Genomic DNA, 16,677 nt, shown 5'->3' with positions numbered 1-16,677 from the left:
GGTGCATGGTGATGGCAATAATGTTGTTACCAAGTTCGGACAAGTGAGGAGGAAGGCAAGTTTACGCTACTTGGTTAGGCTTCCCTCTAAAATACTGGTCCTTCGCCTCAAGTTGAAGATGATAAAGTGTCTGGTTAAAAAGAAACCGCCAAAGCAGTTTAAACAAGGAGCTGAGGATGATGATGAAAATGAAGACAGAGAACCATGCAAAAAGAGGATTCTCTTGGGAGAGAGATGCAGGCCATTCAGTTCTCCAAGTCCAGGTTACGATACAAGTAATTTTTTCTTACCAAGAGTTAGTTACTTGACAAGGGCACAACGCCATCCCTGATTAATGCTTGGCTTGGATTGGATATCGTATAACACTATTTCTTTGTAAATATCCTTTGGAAATGTTTAGTATCTTGGGCTTGTCTTTTGCATGGAAGATCATGTCTTCTTCTGTACTTGGTAATCCGTTATCACTTATCAATTAATCATTGCAATCTTACATTTCTTTTTCTTTCTCCTGGGTAAAGAAAATTAGTCGCTAAATTTTTCCCCCTTTTTTTTATGTCGAAGTACCAGCAGTAGACTGAAGCCATGTCCTCTAACAACTTAAGCAGGGAATTTTAACTTATAATTTCCCATTACAATTGAAAGGACTAGTAAAATTCTGTGATTTCAAATCTTGCCCGAAATTAAAATTCTTTCAATTGAGCAATATATTTTACCCAAATTCCACAAACGAATGCTAGTAGTATTCTTTGAATATTCAAACCATAAATTTGACTAAGACAAGGCTGCTGAAACTTTCTGTAGTTAAAATTTCATATCAGAAGCTCTCAATATGGTCTCTTTAAAATAAAGACAATCAAAATATGGCTATGGACAAACGAGTTTGAGCTGGTGCAGCAACACAAGTACACGTACATGACAACTTATCCTTTTGACTTGATAACTGCTAATCAGGGATGTACAGAAAAAGCAAGCAGCATCAAGTGCCACAAGGTAACATGGTATTTACCACTTTGGATCCTTTAGTGGTTTCAAACCCAGACCAAACTCATACCACACTGCCAGATCAGACCCTCAGTGGTTTCAAACCCAGGGCTGCTCGTAGTTTGTTCGCTTCTGCAATCTCTGGATCAGGGTGGTCAGTCCCATCATCCTTCTTTTCTTTCTTTTCTTTCTTCTTCTTCTTCTTTGGCTCACCATCCTCAAGTCCATCTCCATGTCTTCTAGGACTTACACTACTCCGAGCATGTCTCTTTCTGTAGTCCCCACCATCATGTTCCCTGCGATCCCTACTTCTACTTCGACTCCTTGAGTGACTCCTTCGCCTTCCACGGTCACGATCCTTCTCTCTTCTCTCCCGCTCCCTACCCTCTCTATCACGACCATAATCTTTTTCTTCCCTTAGACGATATCGGTCCCTGTCCCTGTCCCTTTCCCTATCTCTGTCCCTGTCTCGGCCACGTCCCCGCTCTCGATCGTAATCCCTATCATAGTCTCTGTCATAATCACGGTCCCTATAAAAAAACATCAAAAAGCAAATGAAAACTATGGTCACCTTAATAATATCTGATAACCAACATAATGTCACTTTAATGATCTGTTTAAAATATTAATGCACATGACAGCATCAAGAAAGACCATGAATAAACCAAAATGTCAAGTAATCTGTGCTTTAACTACGAGCAACAGTTAAGCCACCATTCAGATGAATGTGCACATTTACGCAGCATATCAAAGTTGGGGAAACCAGTAGCTGTAATAACCGTGTTAACAATCAACAAAACTACCTTTCCGGTTAAAAAATGAATACGATGATCCATTAAAAAGAGTAAACTGAACTCTTCAATATATAAGATAATACTTGTGGAGCACCATCTACCAATGCAACATAGCTGTTTGACCCATCATACTTCTCACTGCACACTGTCAGTGCAGAGAAACCTGGCAGGATCATTGAATCTTACTATAGGAAGCAGTTGTATACCACAGATGGCTCTGAATGCCAGAGTGGAAATAGAAGTGTAACCTTGCGCAAATTCAAAAACAGCTTCCAGCATAATTTATTCATATCTGTTGTAAATAAAGCTCAGAGTCTTCCTAGAATCTTGTCATTATAAGAAAATTACAATTGATTTGAGGCTTTAGACCCCTTTGTCAGTACAGTCTACTAAGGGTTATAGTCTTTGGTCTCCACCATCAGAATACATCGTTTAAGATTTTACATCCTCCAAACTGGCATACCATGCTGATAGCAACAATCAAAACCAACGTGGCAACCCTTTGAACTGTTATAGTATTTGCATGGCTTACTGATCTTGCTAGAACCATCCTTGTTAGTGTCTTCTTCACAACCACAAGTTGTGAAGAAGGATGTGAAATATTATAGGAACCTAGTAACAAGATCAGTAGGCCATGCAAATACTATAACCATTCAAAGAGTTGCCGTGATGGTTTTGATTGCCGCTATCAGCATGATACGCCAGTTTAGAGGATGTAAAATCTTAAACGACAACGTATTATGATGGTGGAGACTGAAGACTATAACCCTTAGTAGACTGTACTGACAAAGGGATATAATAGAGACTGAGAAATGGGAAACAGTCCAGATACACTCCTACACTACCAAAATTGACGAAAAACCAAAATGCAAATTGAAGGTACCAGAAAAAGCTTTTTCAATAACAATATTTGCATCTACATCAATCCAAAGTTACAATTACAAAACACTTGCAAAGACAGAACAGTACCTGTGTCTATGACTATCGTGCCTTCTATCCCTGTCTCTTTCCCTAGTAGGGCTTCTCCCACGATAATGGTCCTGCAAATCATTCAATAATAAACCAAAACATCACAACTACTTATATTTATTTTTAACAGCAAAAAAAATAAGGTAAAAGAAGATATATCTCATAATTAGGAAAGAAACGGGAAGCACCTTCTCATAGGCCTTATCTTCAATCTCATCAACAGGCTGCTCATTATCCTCTTTCTCTTCTTCCTCCTCAAAATCTTCTTCAAGTGCACTTCTTCTAGGTTCTAACGAACCCAAAGATTCAAGAGTCCACCTATGGCAAAACATAAGTAGAATTAAACATCTTCACACCACAAAACCATGCTCGTAAACTGTATTTTAAAGTATAATTTCACAGTCCACAAAATTATAACTATAAACCATATTTAAGCACAGCAAAGAAACAAGGGAAAATAGCTCAAATTCAAATAATGAGTAAAGACACAACAGGAAACTACACATTCCAATAAGAGAGGAAAAAAATTTAAGAAAATATACCTTTTCTTAACGCGTGGCAGAGCAATATCACAAGAATAATCCTTTGTGAGAAGTTCATCTATAACCTCATCCACGTGCGTCAATGTAAACTCTGCAAATCAAGAGCAACAGATTAGCTTAATAAGCGAGCTGAGTAATTGATAAAATCAACAAACAATGAATGAACGAATGAAAATGGTTAAGAAACTCACGTCCATCAGCGAGCTTTCGTCTAAGTTTGCGATAGTCATTGTATAAAGGTTCGAGGTAGCGGTAGACGTCAATGTCAGAACCAGTGATACGCAAGTAAAAAGCACCGAGAATCCTAACGTACTTGTAATCCTCGTTTTTTATGAACTCAATGACGATTTCTTTCTCGGGCTGAATCTGGAGCATCTTCATGACGAGGCACATGAACGGCGTGGGTTTGCGGTTTCCGCCGTAGGTGCCGCCGAGGTGGTCGAGCTCCATGGCCTTGTCCACCAACGTCTCCGCCGTTAACCCGAAACATTGCTCCTTCCAGTAGGTGTTCTGGTATATCTTCGATCGGAGAATCTTCTCCACCAGGTTCTGAGGGTTCGTGCCCCTTATGCTCTTAGCTGCTGGATCCGTGCGATTCGCCATCGATTACGTACAAATGCACCGTCTCAGGAATTCGATTGCATAAACCCTAACCCTAACCCTATTTAGGATCAGGACCAGGAGGAATGATTCATTCCTGGTCTAATGATGGCACGGATTAATATATTTTTTCTTTTCTTAAATATAAGTGATTTCTTTCAAGACGGTACATTATTTTTATTTTTATCTTAGTTTAAATATAAGCTTAAAACATATGTGGGCATTTGGTCTAGTGGTATGATTCTCGCTTAGGGTGCGAGAGGTCCCGAGTTCAATTCTCGGAATGCCCCTTTTTTCTTTTCCTTTTTAAGAAAAAAGAATTTGCTCTATCGAGTATAGAACCCAAAGTCCCAAACCCATTGCTCCATTTTTTTTTTTTGTCTTGGTGGATTTTCTTAATGGGATATTTATTATTTTTTGTGTAAGCTATATATCCAATCACTTCAAATAAAGTCTAAGTTTTGAGTCTTGTAAATAAAAAAATATTATTGAAATGAAAGAATTTTATTAAAGATGATTTATTTATTATTTAAATCATGATTATTAATTATAATAATTGGGATAATCACGATTTATATGAGATAGGTGGATAACTGAAGTAATTACAATTTAAATGGGATATGTGGTTAAATTTTTATCAATTTGTTACTTCCCAATTTTCCAAATTTAAGTGTAAAATTAACGGACCTTTAGAGTATCAAAACTCAATATAAGAAAACTCTCTCCTCTCTCTCTTTCTAAAAACAAATTATCTGACTCTGACTCTACTGATTATTCTACCTTTCTTTTCTTTTTTCCAACTATTGTTCATCACTCATTTGAAGCTGCCAGTATAAATATCTTATTTTCTTCTCCATCTATTTGAAGATTTATCTAGGGTTATGAATGGTGGTTTTAATATTTGTTTTCATTTTTGTTTATACAATTTAATGGAAGGATTGGGCGACTTTTCTTCACCAAAATATATGTATTTTATTTCTATTGTTCTAACCTCTTTTCTCCAAATTTACACTTGAATTTGCTCTTTTAATTTTTACGCACCTTCTAATTGGTCATTTTGTATTTGGTTGTTTACAATTTTTCTTTTCGTTTGTTTTGTTGTACGGTTTTGATCTTTTCTTCTTCACTCAAGTTTTGGCCTTTTTCTCCAAACGTGGGTTATTTGAATTTGTTCTTTATTTTATTGAATGCGTCCTTTTGATTTTTCACTATTGTTCACATTTAATCCTCTATATATTTTGTTTTATAGCCTTGCAACCAGTATTGGTCCCCATTAGGCACGTGGGTTATTTGAATTTGTTCTTTATTTTGTTGAATGTGTCATTTTGATTTTTCACTATTGTTCACATTTATTTTGGATTAAAATTGAAAAAATTATCTTTAGAAATAAAAAATAGGTTTTATAATCAGTTGTTTTTCAAATTAAAATAATAATGAAACTTTTTGAATGTAACATCATTTTCTTAAAAAAATGTAAACTTTAAACAAGATCAAGGAATCTGAACTATAAACTTTTCAGGAAATTGCTAAATGCACACTATTTTTTACTTTTGCATCCCCTTTATTCTTGTTTTAAATTATTATTACAAAACTACCCTTAGATCCTTTAACCCATCTCTTTTGCATACCAGCAGATTGCAGTCACTCAAGTACACCCCCACCTTCTAACCTTTGTTCGGATTCATCCATTTGAGTGCATTTTATATTGTTTTTCCCTTCCTTAGTCTCATTCTTCCTTTTGTCTTTGTCAAAGTGGTTCCTCAAAACCTCCCTCACTCATACCCTCCAACACTTTCCTCCTGCACTGCAGCACTGTTTGGCCCTTATTCACTCAACCCCAATGATGGGATCTCCTTTGGTCTTAGCATAGTGTGATGACTATGACAATGGAGAATTGGAGCGTGCCAAATCGTAGATGAAGGGGGCTCGGATGAAGAATTGAGTGGATTAGTGGGGGTGACATAGAGGTTAGGGATTGGAGGGATATGGTTGGCGATTCAAATTGGCAAAGGAATATGGAGTATGAGAGATAGCGATTTCGGCATAGTGGTGCTATGAACTCGTGTTCTTGGTAGGTTAAAGGAGGGGTTCAGTGAAGAAGGAGAAGGTTAAGGAAGCATATGTTACTATGTCGAGCGACACTAAACTCCAGAATTAAATTTCAAAAAGGGTAATTTTAGAAAAGAAAAGTTGAAAGGGGTGTTAAAGTAAGTGCAAATAGTAATAGCCAACTTTTCGAAGTAATAATAAACAACTCTAATTTAATCTTAGATTTAAAGTAGATGGGGTAGAATTTAACGGAGGAATTTAAGTCCCCTTTAATCCAAAAGCGCATAGTAAGAAAAAGATGGCTAGCAAACCTAGTATTTGGTACTTCCAATTATATTTTCTTTTTACGAAGAAGTGCAAAAACAAAGTTTGCTTATACCTATAGCATTTTTTTTAACGCAACAATTTTTTTGACTGGAATATGGCTGTTCACGGAGTCAAGTCAACAACTTCCAAAAATGTTGTTCGAAAAATTCAGAGGGCAAGGAAAATCTTCAGATAAATGAATAGAAATATTTAAAAATTAATTTGGAGCTGGAATTTTCTCCCATTCCCTAATTCCAATAATGACAAATTGACAATTGGTTTTATACGGAGTACCGCAAGGGCAAGGAAAATTGACATACACTTGTAAGCAAGATACAAGGACATTACAACATAAATATAAACAATAAAATTGAGTTATTAACTAGAATAAATCAAGGTATACACGATTCTACGTCTAAGCATTTACCATTTTATGTCCAAGCTGACATGATATTGATGAGACATATTGGTGAATCGAAATCTAAACATCTAAGCTGATACAATTACAGATGAAAATAACTAGTAAAATACATTTGATCTTATCTTTGAGCCTGATCAGCGGTGTGGTTGCTTGTTGTAGATGATGATCCTGCCCTACCATTCAATATTCCATTGTCCATAGGTGGGGAGGTTCCCCACTTACCCTCTGATTCGTTCGGTTCTATCACTTTGACAGATCCATCCGTCAGCCCAACAGCAAACTGATTAGGTTCTAGAGGATGGGCAGCAACCACAAGAGGATACACACCTTGACTTCTGCAATATACAAGGATCAAGTATCAAGATTTATCCTCAAGTTTTGCAAGTGCAAATGAAAAATCGTCACACCAACTTGTTTGAGGAAGGATTTCTTTTCCTCCACAAAAAAGACAGTAAAGATATCCATAAATTGAAACAGCAGTAACTATGTTCGTAATAAATTACTAAGCAAACTTTTACTGCACCATTTTACATAGCTAGTAAGCAACCTTGAACAAAATTTTTAATATTTAATACATGAGAAATATCAATATAGTAAAATATTGCATGTGGGACTCGCTAAATAAACTGTAGAGCAGCTTATTTGGTGGAACAGACATTAAATATACTCTATAATAGAGAGTATGTTGAGAAAAGTGCATTGCTCTCTTTAATATAATAAATACTAAGTTTAGTCCAATTTACTGATCTGAAACTTACCCACTTAAAGCTGCCGGTGACAAGCATATTGATGGTGCAATACGACATCTGAGCCTCAAGCTATCAGCATCAAAAACGCCAATGTTGGCATCACAAAATGTCGCATATATTAACTGACTGTTGCAGGAATAAGCTGCATACGATATGGGGGCAGACAGAACATCTTGGGGAACCCACTGCAGCAAAGGAATTTATGAGCATATTTCATTTTAAATTTTGTCAGCAACCACCAGCTTTATCAATATCGGAAGAAACTTCATACCTGCCGAATGCGTTCCATCTTAGAGGCATCATATATTGCCAATTGAGTCTCATGAACTACCAATAAGCGAAGTTGATCAGAATGGAACTGTACTCGTGTATCACCAACAGGTGACTTTCCTGCGGGTAGCTGTATTGGAATTGATTTTCTTTTCTCCCATGTGTCTATACTCCACACACAAAGCTGTACAATAATAGAACTTCTTAAAACCCATAAAGTAAAAATTTTGAGCATGTAAAAACGTAATAGAAGCACAAATATGAGTAAAACACAGGTATTTTAACCTTGAGCACCCAAAAAAGAAAAGACACCCAACCCCCCCCCCCCCCAAAGTTATTGAGTGCAGCAAGCCAGCAAAAAACTTGCAAGGGTGCATCCACTTTGAAAATTGTATCAAAGGAGAACAGTTAAAAGACTTACATGAGCATCAGCACCAGATGAGACCAGTATGTTAAGATTGGTAGAAAAAGCTAAACCAGTAATACGCTTCTGGTGGCCTTTCAATTTTGATTTCACCTGGAACATACCCCCAAAAGGGGAAAAAATGGTGAGATTATTAGAAATAATAGAGTAAATATCAAAACGATAAAACTAGTTAGAGATAGCAATCACCTCATCGACTCTGACATTATAGATGTGAATGGTTGAATCCTCCATCCCAATGGCAATAATGTTGTTATCCTGGGGATGGAAAGCTAGGAAGGTAGAAGCAGGAGGCGGCGGCATGAATGTTGTCATTACCTATAAAAAAAGTAAAGTAATCAATAAACTTAACAAATGAATGGAATATCAGAGTTGTATATTCGGACACACACCTTGAATGTCATCATGTTAAATAGAGAAACCTTTCCACCACAGGCAGACATAACGTATGAGTCATTTTTTGAGAGGGCAATGCAAGGTACTGCTTCTTCAAGGTTGACGCCCGAGATATCATTAGTCATAAGAAGACCATTGTTGGGTTGCCAATGCAGTGGAACAACATTGGCAGTAGCCTGTAATCATAAAAACATCAGAATTCTGTTCTATATTGAAAGAAACAAACAAATGAAAAGCATAGAGAAAACAAAGAACTGAAGGAAGAAATATGTAAATTAATTATTTGCTTAAGATTACCTTCCCAGTAGGATTCTGTTCACTGCGAGCCCATTTCCAAAGCTTCTGGATACCATTTGAACCAAGGGCCAAAATACCAACAGCAGAGTTTGTATATAAAAGTCTGACAACCTATGCACGGATCAAAGTATTAAATCAGTGTACAGAACACAGTTTGCAATAGAGTAAAATTAGCAATCTTATATAATCCACAGTCAACACACCTTGCTGGAAGAATCTGTGCTCTCAGGCATGGTAACTGACCGACATTGGACAGGATCCAGAATTTCAGATAGTTGCCATGGTTTAGCTCTATCTATTACATCTTCCACAGTTCTTGGTTTCTCTGCACTTCGGCCCATGGGATCAACTCCATTCTTGATTGAAAAAGCCAAAACCAATGCATGTTTAAATAAGTACTAAGATGCATTAAATAATTCACAAGACATCCGTAACTTAGAAAAGCTATAAATAACAATTGGCCAAGTTATTCCACAAAGGAATACAGACATCAAATTATAAAGTAAAACAGACTCATGTATGACTTTTGGATCTAAAAGTAGACCCACAAAATGAAATAGGACATGTTCGCCAAAAAGTGGAGAGCAGCTGAAGTATATCCAAAAGGTGGTCCTCTATTGTTTACAAGGGTATTGCATTATTGAATTGAGCATACTATAAGAAAGAATAAAAGGATCAAACTATAGTCCACACATGCCAGAGTGTATGTAGAGAAGGGAAAAACCTATCAATGTCATTGTTCTAACATCATAATAATGAATTAATGATTATTCAATTCACAGGGTCAGATTCATACAAGAATTGGAGAAGGCCTGACAGGGGAGCTTCTTTCCACTTTACAGTTGACCGGACTAACATTAACAGTAGAAGAGCCAGATACCTACATAACACAAAGTAGACAGTAACAGATACATGTTATGATCGAAACATCGGGATGCAAGCAAAAACTTAAACTGTATCACTACCTTAATTGGAGTTGATTCAATGGGTGACCTCAATGCTTCAAATGCCGGAGTTTCAATGGTTCTTAAAGATCTAAGACCAGAAGCATTAGCAAGTATCTTGAAACCATTGTCCACGGTAGTAACAGCAAGAATATTACCTTCCTTGTTGAATCTCAAGCGTGGAAGGCTCTGAACAAATTCATACAATTATATACAGGATGTTTTATGAAGTGTAGTTATATTCCACAAGACTTAAAATAGTTAACCATAAATAACAACCTGTAATCCTCCATCGGCATCACTGCTTATTAGAAGATTAATATTGTCCATGTCCCAAAACTTAACTTGACCATCTTCACCTGCAGCCAAAAAGCGATTTTGGGTTGTGTCAAACTGCACAACACCAGTAGATTTTTTTCTGAATCCATTGTATGTTCTCTTGATGGCGCCTTCACTTTCATTCCATTCAACAAGAAAAGACTCTCCATCTTTACTTGTCCCACAAGAAAATAACCTGGAGAAAATATTTTGGAAAGTGTCATAAGAAACTTTAATATAATACATCTTAATTATCCATTGAGCATGATACTGTAACCGAATAATTACCCTCATCCAAATCCATCTTACCTAGTTCCATCTGCACTGTAAAGCATTGTAGTGCACCAGTGACCAGGGGCATCATAGTCAACCCTAGAACCCATGTTATCGTATAACCATGCCTTTATTTTCCCATCAATGGCAGTTGAAAATATGAACTGCAAAGTTACATAAACAACCTTTAGAGTGCATGTGTGTGTACATTGTGAGATGCTAAATCAATACATATTCTCATTTGACATGGCCATTTACGTGTGTAATGGGAAGGGGCCGTAATTCTACAAGACTACAATAAATGGAAGCCATTTTTTATAAGTTTAAATGCTTAATGCAAAAATAACTACACATAAAACAAAACTGAATAACCTACTAATTTAAGTGGAATATGGCAGAAAACCTTCCAAAGAATAAACATTGAAAATATAGATGCCTCAATAATGATATCTACTTTGCACCTGAATGTTCTCTTTGTGATGGGGACAAATGGAATACACAGGTGCTTCGTGGCCCTCAAAGGAGAATAGTTTTCGTCCATTTAAATCCCATACCTATCAAGAGTTTCTTCAGAAAAAAAAATGATAACTTTTGCATAATTCAAAAATTGCAAAGAGTAGATTTTCTGAACCTTTATCAACTTATCATCTCCACAAGTCACAATACACATCTGTTTATTTGGATGAGCAAATGACAAGTCATTCACACCCCCAACATGAGCATCAACCTGCTTAAACAAGGAAATGTAAATCAAACTGCAATCAAAACTTCAGCTATTTTTTTATGAGAAGAATGTCACCTCTATACGCTGGGTTAGCTCATTTGGTCCAGTGTAAGCATACAAGTGAATCAAATGTTTAGTAAAAGCAATACCTACAGCAAAGCAAGCAGTTAGACATTCACATGACAGCTTCAAAATGTTTCAGAAGCATGAAGTAACATACCCACAAAACTTCCATCAGGGCTCCATGTGACCCGACTGACTGAAATAGGTGCATCCTTGACTGCAGCAGCCTGACAAATTCTCAGCTTTAATTACAATGGTTCTGAATTCTCAAGCAGCAAGACTAATGGCCAAGTACAATAATATACTGGACATGATAGCTTAAGCTGCACTATTTTTCTTGAATCAGATAGAAAAAGAAATATTGCACTGTATGAAACCTGAAATGGTAATGAGCATGCAGACACATCCCATATCTTGAATGGCTTTGAGACCAACTTTTCTCGCAAACTGAGTTCCCAGAGGCTAATTTCTCCATTATTTGAACCAGCTACTCATTGGAAATATATACCATTAGAAGAAGAAAAATTAAGTTATGCTTTGTCGGTATTTTGGCAACCAAGATATTAGACATGAAAAAATCATGATAAACAATACCGAGAAGTAAGGTATGATGAGAAGGATGAAAATCCATGCTCGTCACAGAGGATCCTTGATGCAATGTCATAGTCACAGTTCTTGGTAGATCATCCAGCGACCAAGAGGCTTGTCGAGCCAAGGGATAAGAAACCTTAAATTATATAAATAAATAACACTGACATGAGTCACAAGCCATTACAAAGTCAAACAAGAGAAAAAGATTTGGCATCATAAAATATGTGAGACACGGCTGAATTGAACAGAAATTCATCAAAGTTACCTCCTCTACAGAATGACCAGGACGAAGCCTTTTCATTAGCTGTTCATGATCAGCATTCTGATAATCAATCATGCCAGGATTTGCAGGAGGTGTTCTAGGACGTTTCAAGATAGGCACTGTTTAAAAAAAATGTAGGTTTTAAGCCACTACATCCTCTTGTGAAACTATTGAACAGGTAATATTTTAATTAATATCAAGATATTCTCCTGTTCACCTACGCAAGTAAACACAATTGCAACTGTTGATAATAAGCCTTTTCAAAAGAGTGTAAAAATCTAGAGTGCATGGCATGCAAATTTCATGGAAAAAATAGGGCAGCAATGATTATTAAAAATAATAGCGTAACTACAATTTTAACCTTGATTCTGTGGGACAGGCATAGTTGATGCCGTGACAACAGCTGCTTGGACAGATGATGAAGCTGAGGCATTGGCCATCCAACCAGCCAAAGCATTAGCATTGGCAGTTGCAGCAGCAGCAGGTGGGAAGGGCTATACAAAATATAAAAAAAATCAAATTATTAACTAATCAACATAGTTACAATTATATTATCAATCAATTAAAAATCAAGGGCTGATAAAAAAAAAAAAATTAAAAATCAAGGTAACCAATTGTTCAAAATGCAAGGTATCTTACACCATGAGCTCCAAGTGAAGTATAAGCAGCAGGCTTTGCAACTGCAGCAATTGGAAGATTGACGGGTGTAGGCGCCAGAGGACCATTGGGAGGTGCACATGTGTGATCTGTGAATAAAGTCTTAATATCTGGATTTGGCCTTGGGTTTTTGCAGAGCTGATGCTGCCAGTTTAGACTGCATTGATAAGGGGCATAGATAAATTCACTGATTAAAAAATAGGCAAGGCACAGCACGCTAAAAATTCAAATTTACAAGAATGAATTAAAAAAGGAACAGAAAACCTTCCAAATTCTTATCATTTACCACTGACAAAATATGAAATATACTACATGTCCAGAAATCAACATGATTTACTTTTCATTTTTCCCATAACGACATATGGGTCAAAAAGCAGAGCCCAACTATGTGAATGAAAGAGCATGGCAAAATAGATAGATAAAGTTGGTAGAAATTAATCACACATACCTTTGATTGATCAAAGTTCGCAGTCTTGATGACTTAAGGGTAGGGAAGATAAGCTTATCACGGAAAAGAGGATTTGCCTCTATGAGTTTTTTCAGTTCTATCAACATAATGCTTCGAGCAGTTTTGGTGTCACCATACTTGGATAGCTGCTCATTCTCCCTGTTATGTGAAACAAAATACCACTCAATTGTCAAGCTTACCACTTAACTAATCTGAGTTGTGAATCAAAATTCATGAAGAATTGAGATATGAATTAGATGCACGATCTCATCCACCTAACAGTCAAAGACACTGACAAGCAATGCATTCAAGGTATTACCTGAAATTAGTAAGAGTTAATAACTGGGTTATTTCTTTGTATAGCTCCTCATTGAAGGTGGAGAACATTTTCAAATCACCCACTAATATCTCCACGGCCTTTGCCTTGTCTTGCCTAAAATTTGAAAAACACCAGAGACAAAACAATGTGAAATTTCATAACAAGCGCAAACATGTTTAGAAAAAATAGTTAAAAAGATAACAAAGTTCCGCATACTGATCAAGTGCTTCCAGATATTTCTGTTTCCTGATTTCAAAAAATATTTTCATTGAGTATCTATTATCATCAACTTTGGTAAATCCTGATAAGTACTTCTCAACCTCTTCCCACTCGCCAGCCTGCACTTTTTCCTCAAAGTACTTCATGTTAAAAAAGAACCCAGATTCTTTCTCAAGCCTGCACACATTAAGAAGCATTTAAAAGAGTGACATGAACAGTCGAGTGGATGCCATATAAAAAACTTCGTACCCCATTGCCCAGAGGCTCTTCGCTATGCGAAGGTATGGGGGAGGGATGTTGTACGCAGCCTTACCCTTGCATATGCAAAGAGGCTGTTTCCGGATTCGAACCCATGACCAACAAGTCACCAAGGCACAACTTTACCGCTGCACCAGGGCTCGCCCTCTGATATGAAAATTCTTACAAAAAGAAAACCTAAAAACCAGAACCTTAACCATAGGGAGAGAAAGAGTCTTTAATTTAATTTTTATCATCTCAATCGCACTCTCCAAGTAAGAGCATTATATAAATAACCCCCTTTGGATGAAAAGAACAGACTTATTACCGTTACAAGATTTACAAGTTCAGCTTTTATATATAAGTAGTAAATTGCTTTCCCCCATTCATAAAGCCAAGAGGAGTAAAAACAACAAAGAAGGTACAGAATGTAATACACTTGCCTAGGAGAAATTACTGCATGGCCTAGACCACCACAAGTTCATGGTCTCGGCCAATCACCACGTGACATGTACCTTTCAGTTTATAAAAAACAAAAAGTTAACAAATCTCGGTTACAGCAGATGGGGGACTTCAAAGAAGAAGGTTGGGAATGGGACTTTAGGTGGAGAAGACCATTATTTGATAGCGAAGTCGATTTGGCGGTGTCATTTTTATCAGCTGTTACAAGCCACCCAATTCAACCTCACAAATCTGCTCAATGGGTGTGGAAGGCGGAACCGGATGGACAGTACACGGCTAAATCTGCTTACGAAGTGTGTAGGGAGGATTCACTTGATCAGCAACAAGATGGAGTGTATGAGGAGCTGTGGAAGTTCAAGCTTCCGTCTAAAATTATCATATTTGCATGGAGACTAATAAGAGACAGACTACCAACTAGAGAAAACTTGAGGAGGCGTCACATTCAGCTTGGAGATTCAAGATGTCCATTCTGCGGAATTGAGGAGGAAAGTGCAGGTCATTTATTCTTCTTTTGCAGCAAGATCCTCCCAATATGGTGGGAATCTTTATCATGGGTGAACTTATCGGGAGTTTTCCCAAACCAACCAAGGCAACACTTTCTTCAACACATTTATGGAGTGACAGAAGGGATGAGATCTAGTAGATGGAAATGGTGGTGGATGGCACTGACATGGACCATTTGGAAGCACAGGAATACTATTATCTTCTCAAATGGCTCACTCAATGCCAATGGAATTCTAGATGACGCAATTTTCCTACTATGGACGTGGCTTACAAATTTGGAGAAGGGATTTAATATGCACTACAACTACTGGTCTTCTAACATCAGAGCAGGGTTCCTAAATAGAATAGGATAGAATAGCAGTGCATGTTTCTGTATTATTTATATGTTTTTCCAGATTGGCCAAACTATGTTAAGCTCAATTCTGGATTGATACTTGTACTGTTAGTACCTCTGGTACTCAATTAATATATATTATTAAGTTTGCTGATAAAAAAAAAACTTGTCACATGGAGATTTGTTGAAACCATGGACATATAGTGGCCTCGAATTCGAACCATAAAATAATTTCTCCTTGCCTAGGGGTGGGTGTCTGATTATAAGGGGGCTTTAGTCCACGTGAATCTTTTCAAAATTATAAGAATTTAAAATAATAATAATCTTTTAAATTTCTTATTCAAAATATCAAAGTTGTTTACTCTGGCTCTGCCACTGCCCTTGCCCAATTGGCAGAGTAATTGAACCCTGATACAGAGCTCAACAGTCAATTAGATAATACACTGCGAAGCAATACAGCAATTTCGCTACTCACATCCAAATTGTAAATTACAAGAAAAACAACATGGTTAAGACATGAAATTGAAACATTCCTTCCTACCCTTATTACTCTTTTTTTCACCTCATTTCCAAACATTTTTTCAATAATCAGAACAATAAAGTAAAAAAAAAAAAACGTTACAAAGCAGGATTACCTCATTTCAAATTCATCCCAAGTCCCAACCACACCAAAATCACAGACATCCACAACTTGCAGAGAAAAAGGGGGGAAACAAAAACAAATAAAAGAGAGGGAAAAGAAAGGGAGAAAGAGCCCTCACTTGTGTACGGATTCTTTGAATTTCTCTTCCTCCAGAAACTGGAGTATGAGAAACACCAATTCTCTGCTCAGAGAAGTCATTTCGGACACTCAAATCCAAAACCGCACCGTTAATTTCGATCTCCAAACCCTGATCTTCGAACACGACCAATATAACCTTAAAAGAAAACAAAAACACTACGGAACTCAAATTCCACCGACCACGGACAAACTTTCCCTCTTCAACCAACTCCAACTCCAAATCCTAACTCACGCAACCTCAAAATCCTCAAAAAAATTAGAGCCTCATAGGATTATTATATAAAGGGCTCGGACTTCGAGAATTTCTAGGGTTTGAAAGGCTGCGGATAAGAGGAGAAGAAGAGAGAGAAGAGAAATTCGGTCTCGCTATCTTCGATGCGTTGTACAAGGTGGCTCTTTTTCTACTGACCCATCAGACATAAGCACATTCACTTATGCGATAAGCACAATCTTATCCCGTGAACGTATCACTTGGTGCTTGATAAGAACACTCTAAGGAGTGTTGCGGAATCCAAACTAGTAATTCAAATCTAGTGAATATTCGCGACACACGTCCAGTGATCCCATTATTTTTGTCCTGTCTCTTTCACATTCTAAGGATAATTTGATTTCTCATTTTCTCGCGATACTGCCGAGAATGCAAATACAAGAGCGGGCAGAATTTAATTCCTGACCCCACATTTCACTGTCGGGTTTTTCTTTCTCTGTTTTTGGCGTGCGTGAGGGTGTCTATTTCTCTCTCA

At 37.1% G+C, this 16,677-nt stretch overlaps 2 protein-coding genes and 1 non-coding gene across 3 annotated transcripts; 1 reads left to right on the top strand and 2 right to left on the bottom strand.

Annotated features, from left to right (window-relative positions):
* Nucleotides 1-783: 783 nt before the first annotated feature.
* LOC100794094 (pre-mRNA-splicing factor 38) lies at nucleotides 784-4,005 on the bottom strand. Its single transcript, XM_003556480.5, has 5 exons — nucleotides 3,478-4,005; nucleotides 3,287-3,377; nucleotides 2,933-3,062; nucleotides 2,745-2,815; nucleotides 784-1,511 (listed from the first exon to the last, which is right to left on the bottom strand). The coding sequence occupies exons 1-5, from the start codon at nucleotides 3,887-3,889 to the stop codon at nucleotides 1,064-1,066; spliced, it is 1,152 nt and encodes a 383-aa protein (XP_003556528.1). The 5' UTR covers nucleotides 3,890-4,005; the 3' UTR covers nucleotides 784-1,063.
* Nucleotides 4,006-4,104: 99 nt separating this feature from the next.
* TRNAP-AGG (transfer RNA proline (anticodon AGG)) lies at nucleotides 4,105-4,176 on the top strand. Its single transcript has one exon. It is a non-coding gene; the product is annotated as a tRNA-Pro (tRNA).
* Nucleotides 4,177-6,599: 2,423 nt separating this feature from the next.
* LOC100793575 (topless-related protein 3) lies at nucleotides 6,600-16,433 on the bottom strand. Its single transcript, XM_006606482.4, has 25 exons — nucleotides 15,915-16,433; nucleotides 13,614-13,793; nucleotides 13,398-13,511; nucleotides 13,079-13,237; nucleotides 12,613-12,787; nucleotides 12,335-12,467; nucleotides 11,977-12,092; nucleotides 11,715-11,847; nucleotides 11,498-11,607; nucleotides 11,278-11,347; nucleotides 11,133-11,206; nucleotides 10,965-11,060; nucleotides 10,795-10,887; nucleotides 10,370-10,497; nucleotides 10,022-10,256; nucleotides 9,764-9,931; nucleotides 9,595-9,678; nucleotides 9,002-9,154; nucleotides 8,799-8,909; nucleotides 8,498-8,677; nucleotides 8,295-8,423; nucleotides 8,103-8,198; nucleotides 7,683-7,865; nucleotides 7,421-7,596; nucleotides 6,600-6,997 (listed from the first exon to the last, which is right to left on the bottom strand). The coding sequence occupies exons 1-25, from the start codon at nucleotides 15,992-15,994 to the stop codon at nucleotides 6,781-6,783; spliced, it is 3,393 nt and encodes a 1,130-aa protein (XP_006606545.1). The 5' UTR covers nucleotides 15,995-16,433; the 3' UTR covers nucleotides 6,600-6,780.
* Nucleotides 16,434-16,677: the final 244 nt, after the last annotated feature.

Source organism: Glycine max, chromosome 20 (genome assembly GCF_000004515.6).
Source record: "Glycine max cultivar Williams 82 chromosome 20, Glycine_max_v4.0, whole genome shotgun sequence".
NCBI lineage: Eukaryota > Viridiplantae > Streptophyta > Magnoliopsida > Fabales > Fabaceae > Glycine > Glycine max.
This window is presented reverse-complemented; position numbering and strand designations above follow the sequence as displayed.

Bases quoted from the DNA above. Each gene is read 5' to 3' on its own strand.
- LOC100794094 (XM_003556480.5), bottom strand. From the start codon at position 3,889: ATGGCGAATCGCACGGATCCAGCAGCTAAGAGCATAAGGGGCACGAAC. The intron at 3,063-3,286 runs GTATATTTTCTT...GTTTTGCCATAG, and splicing joins CTGCCACGCGTTAAGAAAAG to GTGGACTCTTGAATCTTTGG. The intron at 2,816-2,932 runs GTGCTTCCCGTT...AATGATTTGCAG, and splicing joins AAGATAAGGCCTATGAGAAG to GACCATTATCGTGGGAGAAG.
- LOC100793575 (XM_006606482.4), bottom strand. From the start codon at position 15,994: ATGACTTCTCTGAGCAGAGAATTGGTGTTTCTCATACTCCAGTTTCTG. The intron at 13,238-13,397 runs GTAATACCTTGA...TTCACATAACAG, and splicing joins TTAACTCTTACTAATTTCAG to GGAGAATGAGCAGCTATCCA. The intron at 6,998-7,420 runs GTAAGTTTCAGA...TGTATATTGCAG, and splicing joins TCACCGGCAGCTTTAAGTGG to AAGTCAAGGTGTGTATCCTC.